General features: G+C 32.0%; 4 protein-coding genes and 1 long non-coding RNA gene across 10 annotated transcripts in view; 1 reads left to right on the top strand and 4 right to left on the bottom strand.

Annotated features, from left to right (window-relative positions):
- LOC106789553 (probable G-protein coupled receptor CG31760) overlaps nucleotides 1-3,412 on the bottom strand; it is a 110,220-nt gene extending 106,808 nt beyond the window's left edge. The window contains exons 1-3 of one of the 3 annotated variants that reach the window (XM_014753863.1): nucleotides 2,878-2,894; nucleotides 2,590-2,704; nucleotides 497-2,462 (exon numbers count right to left, since the gene is read on the bottom strand). In XM_014753863.1, coding sequence (XP_014609349.1) covers nucleotides 497-2,039 — 1,543 coding nt within the window. In that variant the 5' untranslated portion in view covers nucleotides 2,040-2,462; nucleotides 2,590-2,704; nucleotides 2,878-2,894. The other 2 variants (XM_014753864.1, XM_014753862.1) reach the window with 2 other exon arrangements.
- Nucleotides 3,413-5,105: 1,693 nt separating this feature from the next.
- On the bottom strand, nucleotides 5,106-7,575 carry LOC106789546 (RNA polymerase II subunit 5-mediating protein homolog). 2 transcript variants are annotated; one of them, XM_014753851.1, is made up of 7 exons: nucleotides 7,300-7,575; nucleotides 7,074-7,225; nucleotides 6,707-6,956; nucleotides 6,492-6,641; nucleotides 6,271-6,418; nucleotides 5,350-6,172; nucleotides 5,106-5,257 (listed from the first exon to the last, which is right to left on the bottom strand). In XM_014753851.1, exons 2-7 carry the CDS (start codon nucleotides 7,167-7,169, stop codon nucleotides 5,132-5,134), a joined length of 1,593 nt encoding a protein of 530 aa, XP_014609337.1. In that variant the 5' UTR covers nucleotides 7,170-7,225; nucleotides 7,300-7,575; the 3' UTR covers nucleotides 5,106-5,131. The 2 variants fall into 2 exon arrangements, with proteins under 2 accessions (XP_014609337.1, XP_014609336.1); XM_014753850.1 differs by having other exon boundaries at nucleotides 7,074-7,575.
- Nucleotides 6,804-12,390, top strand: LOC106789549. The gene is made up of 3 exons (XR_001382003.1): nucleotides 6,804-6,868; nucleotides 9,670-9,733; nucleotides 12,304-12,390. It is a non-coding gene; the product is annotated as an uncharacterized LOC106789549 (long non-coding RNA).
- LOC106789547 (zinc transporter ZIP9-B) lies at nucleotides 8,532-10,371 on the bottom strand. Of its 2 annotated transcripts, XM_014753855.1 has the most exons (6): nucleotides 10,080-10,370; nucleotides 9,864-9,949; nucleotides 9,595-9,727; nucleotides 9,279-9,502; nucleotides 9,080-9,214; nucleotides 8,532-9,002 (listed from the first exon to the last, which is right to left on the bottom strand). In XM_014753855.1, the coding sequence occupies exons 2-6, from the start codon at nucleotides 9,918-9,920 to the stop codon at nucleotides 8,754-8,756; spliced, it is 798 nt and encodes a 265-aa protein (XP_014609341.1). In that variant the 5' UTR covers nucleotides 9,921-9,949; nucleotides 10,080-10,370; the 3' UTR covers nucleotides 8,532-8,753. The 2 variants fall into 2 exon arrangements, with proteins under 2 accessions (XP_014609341.1, XP_014609340.1); XM_014753854.1 differs by having other exon boundaries at nucleotides 9,864-10,371.
- LOC106789548 lies at nucleotides 10,853-16,750 on the bottom strand. 2 transcript variants are annotated; one of them, XM_014753856.1, is made up of 2 exons: nucleotides 16,517-16,750; nucleotides 10,853-12,072 (listed from the first exon to the last, which is right to left on the bottom strand). In XM_014753856.1, exons 1-2 carry the CDS (start codon nucleotides 16,638-16,640, stop codon nucleotides 11,729-11,731), a joined length of 468 nt encoding a protein of 155 aa, XP_014609342.1. In that variant the 5' UTR covers nucleotides 16,641-16,750; the 3' UTR covers nucleotides 10,853-11,728. The 2 variants fall into 2 exon arrangements, with proteins under 2 accessions (XP_014609342.1, XP_014609343.1); XM_014753857.1 differs by lacking the exon at nucleotides 16,517-16,750 and adding an exon at nucleotides 12,354-12,462.
- Nucleotides 16,751-17,252: the final 502 nt, after the last annotated feature.

The raw sequence follows: 17,252 nt of genomic DNA, 5'->3' as shown, positions 1-17,252 counted from the left end.
CCCCACGTTGAATTCGAAAGGTCGAGAATGAACATTTTTGTACGACGCGTGGCTACGCATAAATCCTTTTAACTATTTTACCGAGTGCCATGTGTTTGTCACGCGAAGTCTAACAAATGAGAAAAACTAATCGAAATTTAACAAAAATAAAAAAAAAATGCAACTGAATCTACGATAGAAAATCGTAACGTAGTATACGAACGACGTATTTAAAACAAAAGAAACTATTCGTAGAAGATATGCTTTTTGTATTATAAATTAAACGAACGCGAATAAAGTATTAAATAATAAATAATATTTAAATAATTATCTTTTAATTTCTATAAATCTCAAATATGCCTTACATATAAATATATTTTTATATGTCAAGAGAGAAAAATATAAGAAAGAGATGAAAAATAAAAGGATATAACTGTAGAATCATAGACTGAAAATAAAAGTAGTTTATTGGTCCGATAGAACGAAAATAGGAGGACATACATCTACTTACACTTACCTCGACTAAATTGGTTGTTACTGGCGATAACCCTCTCGGCATTCTTCCTGGCAATGTAAAACCACTCGCTACTGTTGCTCAAGTACTTATACTCGATCGCCAAGTCCTTAACTAAAACCCCTTCCTGATCCGGTAGCCGATGGGCAAAGGGACAATAAAGCCAATGATCTTTGTATTGTAATTTGTCGTAACAATTACCAGCGGCAAATATGTCTTCGTCGAATTCAACCATAGATAATACGCTAGCGTGTAAAAGATATTCCGATGATAGCATTACTTCAGGTGCATATTTCCATAATCTTGTTAACATGTTGGCACGATTTACGGCAAGATTAGCTTCCAATCGAAACCTTTCTTGAGCGTAACGATCTACGACACCCTCGCCGAGATTTAAATCAGTACCGGCGGTACAATTTTCACCTAGCAAGTGTTGATTCTCGATAATACGAAGAAATCTCGTAACAATGTCTACTTGAACGGATTCCTTTTCGGGATATCGTTTCGTTGGAAGATCATCTTCATCGTCACCATCAATAACGTCACCATCATCATCATCATCATCATCATTTGTTTCAACAACGTCTGTAGTAAAACTCTCGTAGTAATCATTGTCTTTACTTATCGAACTACTGTTATTCCCAATTATTTGACGATCACCCAACGTGTCACCCAATTCTTCTTCTTCTTCTTTTTTGAATTCATTTTCGTTGATATTAACTTTCGAAGATTCTTCTTTGTTCACCGAGGTATGCAAAAGACGACCATAAGCGATGATCGTTTTTTCGGTTGAATCGAATGGATCCTCAATCTTGTGTTTAACCAATCGCGAAGTTTTTTTTCGAAACTTATTCAACAGTATCCCTCCTCCTTCTTCCTCGTGATGATCAACATGAGCAGTTACGTCTGCGTGCTGTCGAAATACTTTACGAATTAGATCATTCAATTGTCTAGTTGATTCGGTCCACGTCTCAGGGGTACCATAATAAGACAATCGATCCTTTTTACTCGTCTCCTCTACGATATTTTCTTTTCCTCCTGGTGACTCGTATCTCTTCGAGTAATCCAAATCTTCATCTTTCTCGATTTCCGTATCACTGTAATTCGATGAAAGGTGTATCCTTTTGGTCCTAATCCTCAACGATTCCAGATCTTCCAATTTGATTTGTCGAACGAAATGACTACGCGATCTTCCATGTCTTATCTGTGGTTTTTCGATACTCGTTTCCAATTCTTTATCAATTTCTTTACTCGATAACAATTCTTTCGATGTAACAGCACGTTTATTTCGATCACCTGATGATGATGTTACTACGAAAACAACGTCATTATTTTCGTTAAGATATTCTCGCGAATTCTTATCAGTTTCTTTTTTATTTATTAATCGTTCATCACGAAGATCCCGATGATATTCTTTTTTCGACATTTCCAATTTTTCGGTTGTCGTAGTCGTAGTAGTCGTTGTATCCCACTTGCAATCGATTAACAAAAATTCGCGCGTAAACGCGAGCAATACTAAAGCGTAACGAAATTTACTGACACTCATCGTTAGACCGATCCCTTCTTCCTTTCTATCATCAGGAACTTTCTTCTTCTTCTTCTTTATTTTTTCTTTCGAAAATCCTTTATTTTCGCGTAGACAAAAATCACGTCATCGTGCGATGATCACTGTTACATACATCACCGCGATTGGCACCATTCATTTTTCAAACGACAAATTTACTTTTATATTATTTTATTTATCATTTAGTCCAAAATTACGAAAGTAAAATTAAAGTTCGAAAAACTAATCGATTGAAAATCTTTGAAAATCTTCCTATACTTGTTTTCTTATCCCTTGGAACGAAATTCCAAGGCCACGAGGCACTGCACCTTCCACTTGGATGATCGCAAAAACGTACCTGTCTTTCTCAATCTCGTCAACGACAACGACGTCGATAACATGACTGATTCTCCCGTTCGTATCACCCTGGAAGATAGAAAAAAAAAAAAAGAAAAAAGACCCTTCCTTGTGAGATATTATTATAATCGAAGATCGAACGAAACAATAAAATAGAGGTGGACCCGCGTTTTCAAATAATCAACTAAAAACGTACTTTTTTTCGCGCAAATCGAATTTTCTTAATAGTTGCAAGCTGTTCTTGTCGATAGTTGTTGTGGCGTTTGATCGACCGAGCGCATAGTTCATTGATTTTCTACGATCTTCGTTGCCTTAAAGTGCATATATCGATAAAAGGAAGAGAAAGAGAGAGAGAGAGAGATGGATAGATAGATAGACAGATCAAAAGTAAGTATTAAAAATAAAAAAAAAACAAATGATCGATGTGAGATCACTTCAAACTTCCAAACGATATTCATCGATACCGTATTTATTTTATTCTTACTGTCTCTTTTTTTTCTTTCCCCTAATTCTCGATAATTGAATATACTTTTCTTTTTTAGAAGAAGAAGAAGAAGAAGAAGAAGAAATAATATTAAATGTCATTAAAGATTATAAAATATAGAAAATAGAAATAGATGAACTAGGGGTACAAGGGGGAGTTGTAATTTTGTTTGTTTTACATTATGGTAACGAAAAATAATAATAAACTAATTACTGATATAATATATAATAAAAAAGTCATAAATTTATTTCTAATTGTATAGCGTAATTCTGTTCAATAGTTTTTTATTATTTCAGCCCTTATTATTTAGTCTATCGGGTTTGGTGCGATCGGTGTGAAAAAGAGCACGCGTTTAAAATTGGATTAAGGGGGTGGGTGGTGACGAAAAAATAATGATAAGGGAAATAAAATAACGTGTGGGCGACCGTGAGTTTAGGAATGTTAGTTACGAAAATGCGTATGAGGAAATGAACCACCGTGCTCTCTCATCTTGTCACGCTCGCACGCGGCGTTCAACTGAGGGATGAAAACTGGATTTCCAACCCCTACTACAGTGAGAACCCCGTTGCAATAAGAAAGGGAAACGCACCCTTCTAGAGCGCATGTCTCCTGTCTCTCTCACTCCTCCTCCTCCTCCTCGTCGTCACACCTCGCAAAACACATACCCACACACACACACACACACGTAAAAAAATGACAAACACTAATCCTTCTGTGTCCGATTTTCTTCAAAGAATACAAATCAAAATATTGCTCATATTTTCTCTTAGCGATTATTTTAAAAGCCAACGTGACCCGGAATTATTCTACAAAATTCAATTCGAGTTAGTTCATTCCATTCGAATAGTAGTATTGCAAATATAATATAAGTCGATGAACTTTGGAAACACGAAATAAATCGAATTTATTATTTTTCCATTTATCATTTAATTTTTGTTGTTGATTGTTGAGAGAGAATTTGTTGCATGGCGTGGACGAAATTCTAAATGAAATTAGCGAATTTCAACCACGTTGAAATGTGGTCCATGCTGCTTATGAAATGTATCTCGATAATTTATCATATGTTCTGATTATATACGTTCACTGCAAGAGACAAGTACAACAGTATTGAATTATCTCATTGTCCTGGAGTATATCTTCTCTTTAAAATGATCTCCTCCCTATGTGGCTTTGTGTCTCGCCCTAATTACGGCGTATTATGTATAAGGACAACACACGTGAGACTGTGAACAACTTTAATTGTTCTGTACCCCCACGTGCATATCTCTCTGTCATTTTCACTTTATTAAAAGGATACGTTCTACTGTTTTATTTTTTTTTTTTGTTAGCGTTTTATATTTAGCGCATCCTTTCTAATTAATCCGAGAAGAATTACGTCTCTTACGATTTCACTTGTCACACATATTATCTAAGCTGATTATTTTTTGCGCGATGTTAAATAAAAAATTTATTAAAAAAAAAAAAGAAAAGATATATCTCCTTTCAAAAACGTATTCAATGTCGTCGGAGCTTCCATTGTAATGCAAAAAGAAAAAAATATATATATATAAAAGACACTATTTAATAAACACAAGAAGATGCATAAAACGATTAGAACGTCAATGAACTGGGCACCGTAATGCTGCAACGTGCATTGTGCAAGAATTAATTCGACATAGCCTTTGTCTTATCGTTGATCTTAAAATTTCAATAAATTCATGAGAGAGGAAGAAAAGGAAATAAAAGGAAAGGAAAAAGGGGGGGATAGAGTTTATTTTATTTTTATTTTAGTTGATAAAATCTCTCAATAAACATCAAGGTTCTCACGTACGAATCGAACATATAACTCGCGAAGCTTTTAATCGTTGTCAGGAGATAAAGATCGTTACACTAATCGTACTCCTAATCACGGTATTCCTCGACTCGTTTGCATTCCGAGTGCTACATTACGTAAGCCCTTTGTCCTTTATGCTACACCAGCCGAATAAATGAGTAGGTGAGAAATTCGATGACCTTGCCGAGCGCACGTGAAACTATTTCAAGTTGCTCGTTTAAAATGGATTTCAAAATGAGAACATATTTATCGTTCGAAATAAATCATTTATGATTTAAAATTATTTAGGCTTATCCTTCTCGAAGTTAGTTCTCAATCGTTCAACATAAATACGATTAGCTATTGAAACCTGTTGGAATTGTTATCTAATATTTTTCTAACTATGAATTAAAGAAAACGAGGAAAGAGTAAATTATTTCAAGATCGATATATTTATTTCATTTATTTGACGCACAAAGAACGCTCCATTTTAAATTTACTGAGCGGTTTTTTCTTCTTCTCCTTAATAATTTCATCGTTCTTTTTCTTAGGCGTTGCTAATTCCGTCTCGCTAATGTTCTTCACGATCTAAGATTTTAATAAAATGAAAATAAATATTAATATTATTATTCTTTGGTGATATATTAATTGAATTTGCAAAAGTAAAATCTTTTACTTACGCAATGGTAAGCGGAAGGTTTAACGCCTGCACTTTCTTTTTCTTCTTCTTCTTCCTCTTCCTCCCCTGAACTATATGTAGGTAAAGAAATATTTTGCAAAGGCATTACATCGTTCGGCGATCTTTTCAATATCGATTTTGGTTTTGAAAATATATCGTATATATCTCTAGGCGACGTTATTTCATTCCCTGTCGATTCTGGTAGAGAGAAATTATTGTCCGTATGTTTAAATTCTATTCTAATAATATCATCATCGCTATTATTTGCAGAATCGCTTGGATCGTCATTCGACGACACTGTACTTTGTTTATCTTGATTTTTAACAGAAATTAATTCACTATTACCATCGAATATCGAAATATCTGGTTCGGCAAACGATACTCTTCTTTTCTTTTCCTTTAATTTGATTTTCTCTCCACTTACATCGCTCGTAATTCTTGATTGAGCAACAACCTTAATTGATTCGTTTTCATCGTTACAATTACTACAGGAACTCTCGTCAATAGTTTTCAACAAAGTTTTCTCATCTACTTTTTCAGTTTTCGTTATATTACTTTCAGATATTTCCTTGTTTGTATTTACAATATTATTTATAATATTAAATTCCGTCGACTGTCCGTTCATTTTTCTACCCATTTGAATTTCTCGTAATTTATTCAATTCTTTTTCTATTTCTTCATAATCATCTTGATCCTCGGAATTTTCGCCATCTTCTTCTTCTTCTTCATATAATTCGTTATGTTCTTCTTCGTCCAATTCATTGTATTCTTCTTCTTCTTCTTCCAATTCTTCCTCATAATAATCTTCATCTTCATCCTCCAACCTGTCGAATATTAAAAATATAAAAATATTAATTAAATCTGTAAAACAAATATCAGAACTTTCAATTAATATAATAAAGTAAATTAGAAAGATAGAAACCTATTCAATTCATCATCTAATTCTTCTTGAAGTTCCAACTCGTCTAATCTTTTAAAAAGATCTTCTTCTGTTCTAATTTCAGTCTTTTCTTTTTTCCTTAACTCCGACAACTTTTGGTGATACTCTTTTTCTCGTCGTCTGTGTTCAACTATAAACAAGTACAACTTGAATACACAGATATTACTTAAGATAAATTAATATTTAATTTTTTAAATAGTCACCTCTCCAATCATCTAATTTTTTCTCGTCCCAGTATGCCGTAAAATCTTTCTTTTCGTTTTTACCGAAAACATCCAACTCCGAACAAACAAATTGTCTCATTTCGTATAAATTTCTTTCCTTTTCTAAATTCGTCAGCATCTCGTCCGTAGCTAAAATAAAAATAAATTGTTATAAATGTTAATAATAAAATACTATGCGTAATGTATATACTTACATTGAATTCTACGATTGCATAGAGCTATTGCTTTAGCAGCACTATACTTTGCAAAATAACCATCTCCGATGCAAGCCAAGACTTCATTAGTGTGTATCAACTTCCCTTTCATAAATGCACGCTTACCAATAGGTACCATACAATTGATTGATAACTCTAAAGGTAATTTTTCCAGCGCTTCTATAACTTTCTTATGTCTTTTCTTATAATCTGACCATACTTTAAATTGTTCTTCATTTCTTTGAATTCCCTATAATATTAAATTGTTAAATACAATCATAAAATCATATACAAAAATATATCACCGTGTATAAGTAAAGTCAGAATATTTTAACAGAATTATTGCAAGGAAACTAATTAATAATACCTGTTTTAATGCTTTATTTAGAATAATTTCCTGACATGCTTTTAATGAATTAAAATTGTCACTTGAAAGATCCATTGAAACATTCGTTCCGTTCATGTTGATCAATTCAATGATATATTAGCATACCAGTTAAGACGTATAGGTTATTTAACCTAGAATTTATTTTTTAATAAGAAACGTGACGTATTATTAACTATAAATTTGTAATTAACAATGACATGATTACGTTTCAATCAAATATGAAATTTATAATTTTATAATAACACATTAAATAAACTGTGCACATATACATTCACAAACAATAACACTAATGTGTTTCCATTCTTGGTGCTTTTTTTACGTGCATCACAGACCGTACGAACGCAGGCAAGGAACCTTAACAGCAGAAAAAAATGAATAAGTGCTCTTAATTGCACATTAATTGCACATTTCAAATCTATAATTGCACACTTTATCAATTCATTATTTAATTAGTTCTAGCTCCAATATAATATCGATTTTTTTTTAATCTAGTAAGTCTTTTTCTCTCTGTACCTGTTTCGAGACAATCGTTCTTAACGAGTAAAAAACTCCTTTAATTAATAATTAAAACAAAATATCTATATTAGATTTCTATATAGATGTATCTATAATTCAAACCAGGTAAATTATTTTATATAAATTTCTAATATTTGTTTTTTTATAAAATTTAATTATGTATATATAAAATGAAAAGATATAAAATAATTAATTTTAAAAAAGATACATCATATGATTGAATGTCGTTTGATATTTAGAAAAGTTATTATAATAATTTATTATTTAAAAAAATATCATCTCTCTCTCTGTGTAAATAAGATGTTTACAATGATTTGTTCATTAATTAGTTTACTTATATACCGTATGCGATAACAATCACACGCGTTAAAATACATTAAAATATTTTCATTTGTTTTCATAATATAATTTTCAAAATATAATGGATTATTCGTAATGGTAGTAAATAAAATAATTCAATTACATTTATCAAATTGCATGATTCAAATTATCACATAAGAAATAATTTAATTATAATAAATAAATCTATCATTTTAATCAAAGATATATATACAGGTTTTCCACTCCAAATTCATCCATCTGCAAATGTCTTTTTGACAATGATTAAATTTGGAGTGCTACTCCTGCAACATAGAAATTCAAAACTAATTGTATTATTAACAAAAATGTATGTCCACATGTATAATTGTCTTTTTCCAGGTACTGCTAGATTACCATACAAAATTTCATTGTTTTATGCATTGCTTATAATGAAATAACAATTAAATTAAAAATGCATTACTATCCCCCTAAACCTATATTAAATATTCTTTTTGTTCATTAAACTTTGATTAGAAATTAAATAATTATTACAGTGATGCACAATAGTATTGAAATAATATAAAATATTAATATTATCTTCAGTTTTAGATCTTCAAATAATATTTTTTTGTAATTGCATCTAGAGTTTCTTTTAATATCAATTTTTCAAATTCGAGAAATGTTATGTACATATATTGTTTAACAACGGAAGGTGCTTATTATTCGTACACCTATCAAAAAATCTTCGTTTTTGTAACTGTACAAAAAATTAAATAAGAAAAATTTATGATATTTACGAGCATAATGAATGGTATCAGTGTAGTATAAAATATGAGCTCTATGTCAATGGTGGTGTCCGGTTGTAAGTAATGACGGTAAAATAGAACCAACTACTAGCACTAATATTTCTTTAAATCTAAGTCCAGAGACAGTTGGTGTCGTAGTTTCAGTTGTTGGTAGACGAGAATAATTAGCTTCTCTAGTCATTAATTCTGGTAATACATGTACAGTAGCTACGTACAAAAATGTTCCTGCACTGAACAACATTGCTAATCCTGTTGCATTGACATTACTGAGGGTTTCCTTGCCTTCCTAAAATATTCAAAGAACATAATTTCATTTACTCGCATAAAAATATAATATGAAAATTGAAAGGTAAATTTTTTTACTTTTCCAATGCCGAAATATGTTAGAAGAGCAAGACAAGGTGCAGAAAGAGAAAATACTAGTAAATGTTTTCCTATTTTCTTTTTTTCCACCCCTTCGTGAAGTAAAAAAGATACTAGGCCAAATGCAGCAGGTGCCTGTAATAGAAAAAATATTTTGTTATACGTATATCTAATTAAGTACAATTTGTCTTTATCTTACTTTATGCAGCATAATTGCAAGGAATACGATGACTTCTACATCGGCTTGCGAGGTTGTTGCTGCAGCACCCAATGCAACTCCATCAGCAGCTGCATGAACAACAAGGCCTAAGGTTGCTGTAAAACTTTTCTCCTTTCCTCCACTTCTTCTTGTACATTGATCGACCAAAAGCATAAATACGAAACCAAGTACTAAACTAATTCCTATCAAAAAATGTAGGTCACCTGTAAAAAGCATAAGGCGAGTGTTTAATCTTGCAAATTTCATTGGAATATGTGTTCTAAAAATATAAAAATAAAGTTACATAGAAGCTTACTATCATTTTGTGGATGATCTATGCTGCCAGCAGGCGTTGTAAATAATGCTCTAATACCTTCTGGTATTATTACAGCCAATGCAGTTCCAACAAGAAGCCCAGCTCCAAGTACAGATACTAATTGCAGTTTATCCTAAAAGTAAGTAAACTCTTTGTAATATATGATTTCAATATATTTTAAATAAGCAAACAATCGAAAGCTAATAGTGATTTTACAAATCATCCCAGATAAAGTAATGAAAATAATTTAAATCAACGAATAATCTTACCTCCGATAAATTCATAATCAATGGTAAAAAACCGGCCAAATACGAGCCACCCAGCATAACTAAAGAGAGCCATATTATCGAGCTCTCTGACATTTTAAAAAACGTTTATGCAAAAAAACAATCGGTTTAATTAATATTTACACATTACAATGAGTATATAAATTACATTCGTATTTTGTGTAAATGTTTTTGAAATGTTAACCACTTAAGTTATACCATGCTGGTTAATGACAGCTTATGCCGCTTATTTTAATCCGTTTCCGTCTACGTAGCACCACCGTTCGAGGAAAGTAGGTAAAGTGGTTAAAAGAATTATTTTGTAATTTATTAATTGAGAGAAATATTCATATATGTGCACTATGTCTTTTATACATATAAAGAAAATAATGTTAAAAAAGGGCAGTTAAATATAACGCCCACGCAGAAATTACTAGTTACTAATATTAGGGACATTTGTAACAGAAATATGTAACATCTGACATCGCGAAACGAGATCTGTAATAACTACCAATAGTAGGTGCGCACTAGTCGTTTTTATAGGTTATGTTTCATCTTCGTCTATAACGCGCGAATTTTGTATCGAAATATCGAAATTCAAACGAATTAATATCTGAATCGATTATTTCGAAAACACTTTTTTAACAAAAAATCAAATTAATTATAATATTAATTACAATTTAACGGGATCTTCTTTGATTTTACAAAAAAGATTTCCAATTAATATATTTAAAACTATAGGAATTTCGTTAAGAGAAGTCTTGCTAATTTTATAATATAATAAAAATGTTTAATTTATAAATGGCATAAGTCATTGCATTTTACTATTATTTTGGATAATAAAAAAATAATATATTTCCTTATATTTCGCGCGTAATTAAGAATTTTTATGGGAAGTAGTGGAAAAGGATAAAATAAAAAATAATAGTATATTTTTGTTTTTTTTTTTTAAATAGATATTAATTTATTATTATTTTATAATATACTTAGGATCACACACATTTACAATGCATATGCAAGTTCGTTCGATGCAATATATATATATATATATGTTTATATATTTATATCACTGTAACAAAGTGTACGAAAATTAGCGGGATCGCATTAATTATATTAGAAGGTGCACGTACATAAACATGAAGATAATGCGAAAAGATTGTATTGTGATTTCGCAACGCTGATGTGCAGAAAAATAATACGAGAAAGTTGCAATCGTGAAAACACACGTGTGTTGCTAAGGAAATTAGGATCGACAAATGCAAGCTTGGCGAAATTATCGTGCACGGGAGCATTAAATATATATATATATATATAAAAAAAGTACGATCACGTTATGTTTGAACCATGACGAACTAGCAAAGCGTAGCGCAGTTAATCATTGAGCAGGTATTAAGATTAAAAACAAAAAAAAAAAAAGGGAATTAATGATCTCGGTGTCCTCTGATATTTAGACGAAAGCGTCTAAAGGTTTCTCGGATGCGCCTTATTCGAGAGTCTTGATCGATAGTTTTATAACCCGGAATCGAAGTGAAAGTAACGTTCCATAAAGATTTGCAAGTAAAATTAATGATACAAGTTGTTAACCAGTTGCCAGGAACCAATTATTCGCGGCACTATTACGATTTATTTCGCCATTATCTGATGGCTATGATGCTGTTTTACTAATTAGAAATCGGGCGTGATTAAGAGAAGAGAATGAAGAGAGAGAAAGAGAGAGAGATAGAGAGAGAGACAGAATAAAGAGAGCTCAAAATGTGTTATTCGCTTTCGAATAATATGATACAAATAAAATAAAATAAAATAAAATAATATATAAAAAAGGTAGAATTAAAAAAAAAAACGAATATTAAGAGAAGGTAATCGTTGAATTAAGCTTTTGCCGTTGTCGTTTCTGCCGTTTTTTCGACTTCAAGGATTTCCGTAGGTGGTGCCAAAGTTGGAATCTCAGGGTATTCTAATTTAGCTCCATCCTCGCATTCGAAAATCGGACAACAGTCTGGGAAGCTGGCGGTCTTGTTGGTCTTATCGGAAAGTTTGCATTTTGGATTGGCCTTGGGTAATGGTCCGCAATCTTCTACCAATTCGAAAAGACGACCGGAATTGTCATCGGCTGGTACGCAAGTTGATCTACCACAAAACGGTGAAAGCTCCCAAGTTTTAGTTGGTTCGATGGTAGCGCATCTGGTTGAAGCGAAACACATGCCGGGAAAATCTGAAACGATAACGAAAAAAAAACAAACCACGATGTTAATCATTTCAATTAGAATACTTCTTCAGTTTGTTTCTCTTTCTCTCTCTCTTGTGTTTTTTTTTCCTTTTTTTTTTTTTTCTTCATAAATTAAACAATCGTCGGATATAAATCTCTCAGGAATAGGATAATTATATCTAATATTTTCCCACGTAATAGTAATGAGTCATATAAGATCATATTATCGAATTGCAGGTTCGAGACGAATCGTAGGTATAATTCTATTGTCATCATCATCGGAGTACCTTCACCCATTGTATGCACAACTTGAGGTTTGTGTTTCGTCGCTACGATGGTGATCGCGGTAGAAACTTCAAGGAGAAACACTTTCACTGTCATACACCGGAATACCGTTTATGCAACAGCCTAACATCGATGACAATGATAATATCTACGACACAATGGCAACAACGACGAACCCATCAAAGCTTTAAAGTCTACGAGTATTAGAGAACTAACTCTGAGTCACTGTCGTTTCTACAATTATGTACATACTAAATACATTTACTAACTACGTATCTCGACTTTAACTTAAATAATCTTAAGACTTGCTCCACTTATCCGTGGACTATCCATAAAACGAAGGTCTCAAAGGTAAAACATTTAACGCCAACGTTAAATCAATCGTGAAATGGTGATACAGATACATACATCTTGTAATACACCTTGGATACTGAGATTAAATCCATTTATGCGTTTGTAATGTGCAAATAGTTACATATGTGTATGCGTGTGTGCCTACTTTACAAGGTCTTGCTTTCAAATAGAATCGTATTTATTTGTACACGCAATATATAATATATAAGATATTAACAAAACGTAATTATAATTTAATGATTAATACGTTGCAGATAAATAACGTGAAAAATTATTCTGAAGATGTTATAATAGATTTATTTCTCTTGTTTTTTTCTTTTTTTTTTATTCATTTTTATTATACTTTCATTTTATAACGACTCGAGATCTCGATTGAATCTCAAACGAAGTTAAGGAGGAACGATTTCTTGTCAGATTAAATACGATCTTGAACGTATATTTTAAGAGCAGGTTTTCCGAAGCAGTTTCTCTCTGTATGAGAGTAAGAAGAAAGTGAATATCCTTCTAAGAGTCTAGTCTAGCATCTCCAATTTCTCGCTTTCTTGTCGGCATATGTTCCACGTATGTATTTTGATCGTCGATTGCAAACTAGAGACCAACTGGGGTATTCAGTTAACAAGGTAATGCTAGACTCGTGTTTTCTAGATTTCATTTATGTGTCTGCTTTAGTGTCATAGTAAGTTTCTAAAGTAAACGCAATCGTTGAACGATTTGTTTGATAAAAAAAGGACGATACAAATTAGACAAAATTCACGGAAGGATATTGGCCGTTCTTCTTCTTCTTCTTCTTTTTCTTTTTCTTTTTCTTCTTTGGTCTTATTTCGAAATAACTGTTCAACGGTTCTCTTTCTCGTAGAGTACCGTTATATTCGTTGCCAAGCTAAAACGTTCATTGTCCTCGAGGAAAGGAAAAATATCTTGTTAGATAAGATCGAACGTTGACCTAATTTTCTTGTCTTCAAAAGTATCCAAAATTCATCGTACCGGCAATGCAACGCGTAATAAACAATAATATAAAATAAAATAAGAAAGATAAGAAAATAACGCTTCGAAGAATATGTGTCAGGAATATCGCAAGTTTAAAGAAAAAGAAAAAAAAAACGCAATACCGTAATTAGTATGTGCAGCGATCGTAGTGTACTTACAGCCTTCTAAGATTCTGTAATAGATCTTATGATAGTAATAGGCTAGGCGAATCACACTTTCCTACGGACTACTACCGTTTGTTTACGTAATTCTTACAATTAGATGCCATACAACTTTCGAAGTAAAATTCCTATAAAGGATTATGTTAATTTAAACGATACATATATATATATAAAAAAAACGATCTGAAATACGCGTTTATCCCTGAACTTAAGTTCGCCATTGGTTAATGGTAGTAACGAGGTCATTGTCGGTAATTCAAGTATTCCTGGGAATCTGGGACTAGAGCAAACGCATAACGGGTATCGAGGTCGTATCAATTAAAAGTTATGCGTTAAGAGTCCCTCAGTTTGAGCTAAATATCTTATTTCATTCGGATGAACGATTGAAAAAAGAATAAGTTGTTTCTTGGAATACAATGTTATTAACACCTAGGATATAATGAATGGATTGATCATTCATTTTCCCCGTATTATAGGCACAATAGAAGTTAAGAATTAATACGTGAGAATTCCTCGAACGTATATTATAATAATCATTTTGTTTTTTTTTTTTTTTTTAGAAATCACGAAGAAAATGAAATTAAATGATTTTCAACGAGATCTGTTACAGGAAGATCGTGTGTAACGATAGTTGTTACACCACTGTACACTTTCTCGCGAATTTATATACGTTTCTACTACCGCGGTATATTGTTTCCTGTCTTTCTTTTTCTCTCGTTGGACATACGAAAGTACTACTATGAAATTTATGTTACTGGTAAATACTTTTTTAACATACGACTATCATATTTTATTTTATAGACTACGTGTGCAAGCATATAACAAACAACACGTCGTATTGCAGGCCAACTATTGCAAACTATTTTGCTGATGTGGCCATTCGGAATGTCGTGGAACAGAGAGACCTTTTGCGAATCGAGAAGAAACCGAGTCTCGTCGCTTTCATTTGCACTTTCTGATTCCCTCCTTGTATATCGGAACCTTTTACTCCTACGGATACGGACACGTCATTCTTCTTGATATTTTTTTTTTCTCTCTTATTTCTTTTTTAATTTTTCTTTTTTACTTTCTGTCTCTGATACAAATACGTTTAATAAAATGACATAGATTTTATTTGAGAAGAAAAAAAACGTAGGAAGGACGTTAACTTGATGACAATGAGAGATGCAAATTTATAATCAATACGTATTCCATATGACATAATTATGATAATTCTGATGATTGAACGTACGTGTCAAGATCTAAGATATTTCTTCTCTCTACAAGTTTTATATATTTGTTACATATATACATATATATATATATATATATATATATATATTTAATTGTAGCTTCCGTAATATTGCATTATTCGATTACTTCAGAATATAATTTTCCTTTCTGTCTTTCTTTCGTTTTTTTTTCTTGCCGATATTAATCTGTTTTCATTTTAGTATCCACGTAATCACGTGCGTTACGAGTGAAGGTGGAGATCCGTAATTAAAAACAATTTCCTTCCCGATCGATCAGATTGAAATTATAATTTTGTTAATAACGAGTCTTAAGTAAATAATCCCTTTTAATTTACGATCGAAGCAATCATTTTCGTTGATTAACGTGTCGGAGTAATAATAAATAATCGTCCGATAATTTCAAATATAATTTCGCGAAGTGGAATAAAATAAAATAAAATAAAATAAAATAAAATAAAAAAAAAATATGAAAATATCGAAAAATTGTATTACACTTTAACGGCGAGAAATTATTTTGGAAAGTTATCGAGTCATCGAGGATAATACAATCGAGATATTAAATCTCGATCCTTCGAAGTTTCTCTTTCCGACATTCGGACTCGTTAAACTACTCCGAACGAATATCGGATGCATATCTGTGGTTTTAAAAGGAGACCCGAGATTGTCCTACTTAGCATGTGTGTGTGTGTTTTTTTTTTATTCTTTATTTTAATCCGGTATGCTAATTTCGAAAAGGATTATTAATTTATTTGTTTTTTTTGTTCACAGAGAATACAAATACATAATATATATGCGTAATTCGAAAATCAATTTTATATTTATCAAAAATATATATATATATATATATATTTCTTTTTCTCTTTTACCAAAAACAGGATTCATCGATTGACGTTCCGATCTTTTCTTTATTTACGAGCGTACAACAAACGACCTTAATATGTGTTGCCTTTCACTGAACAACATTGGTTCTGACTTGATCGGTTCTGCTATTTTTTTTTTCTTTTTTTTTTTTCTACGCGGTGTGAAAAAAATAGCCATCAATCGAACGAATTTCGTACGATCGATCTCGATGTGAAACCAAAAAAAAAACAACACACACGATACCAATCAAAAGTATCGAATTTTTCTATATACGTTAAGATCAACATAGATCAATTTTTCTATTTTTATATTCATTAATTATTCTCGTGAGATACTTACGTGAAACATATTTTTCATAATAGACAAAAATCAAGAAAAAAAGTCGATTGATTGTCATCTTAATACTTACTCATACATTCACGCATATATACGCATGTGTGTCACATTTATAAATTTGTTATCGTTTAAAAAAAACAAGAATAAATTCGTATAAGAATATGAACATATATATATAATTTTCGTGATAAATTGTAATAAAAATAAAATAAATCGCGTTCCTGTTTAACTCACCACGAAGAACATCGGCCGGTATGAGCCTTCTGAAGGTTTTAGGCCGTTCCGGTTCTTTTTTGTCGTCTTCGGATGCAGCGAGAACGACCGCAACGGTAACGCAGAAGATTGCTACGAGCTTCATCGTTATGGATATCAAACGAATGTGCAAATTAAATCCTCGAGGATAGAGTAAATGGTTGTTGTTGTTGTTGTTGTTGATGATGATTAAAAAAAAGGGCTTTAGTGTTCCGATGAAGACTGGTTGGGTCCGAAGCACTTACCGTCAATTTATAGCCACGTTCACCGCGGGCGAGGCTCCCTACTCGAGGGTCCCCTCCAACTTCTCATGGTCTCTCACCTCTTGAACCACCAGTCACCAAAGAATCCTCGTCTTCGTTCACATTCGTAGCCCGTGTTGCACTCGAGAACGTCTGACGCACCCACTATATCCCTCAGTGGGACAGTTACTATGCGTAAGCGTACACGGAATTATATAGTAGGTATAAATGACGAATAATGGATCTTGCACCATTCGGTTTGTTCCCTTTTTTTTCTTTTCTTCTCTTTCATTTTATTTTCTATTTCTGTTAATCGTCGAGCGGTATTATTAAGTCATTAAATTACACCCTAATCCATCTTAAGATTATTTTTATTAAAACGTCAGATTATCGTTACAACGTCTCTCGAAAAAGAGAATATTTACAACACGAGAATAATAAGAAAATAAATATCATCATCTATCGTGAATCGACGT

The sequence above is a fragment of the Polistes canadensis genome, unplaced genomic scaffold, assembly GCF_001313835.1.
Source record: "Polistes canadensis isolate GaletaPanama2010 unplaced genomic scaffold, ASM131383v1 scaffold_189, whole genome shotgun sequence".
Taxonomy (NCBI): Eukaryota; Metazoa; Arthropoda; class Insecta; order Hymenoptera; family Vespidae; genus Polistes; species Polistes canadensis.
The sequence above is the reverse complement of the archived record's forward strand: the minus strand, read 5'-3'. Positions and strand labels throughout refer to the sequence as shown.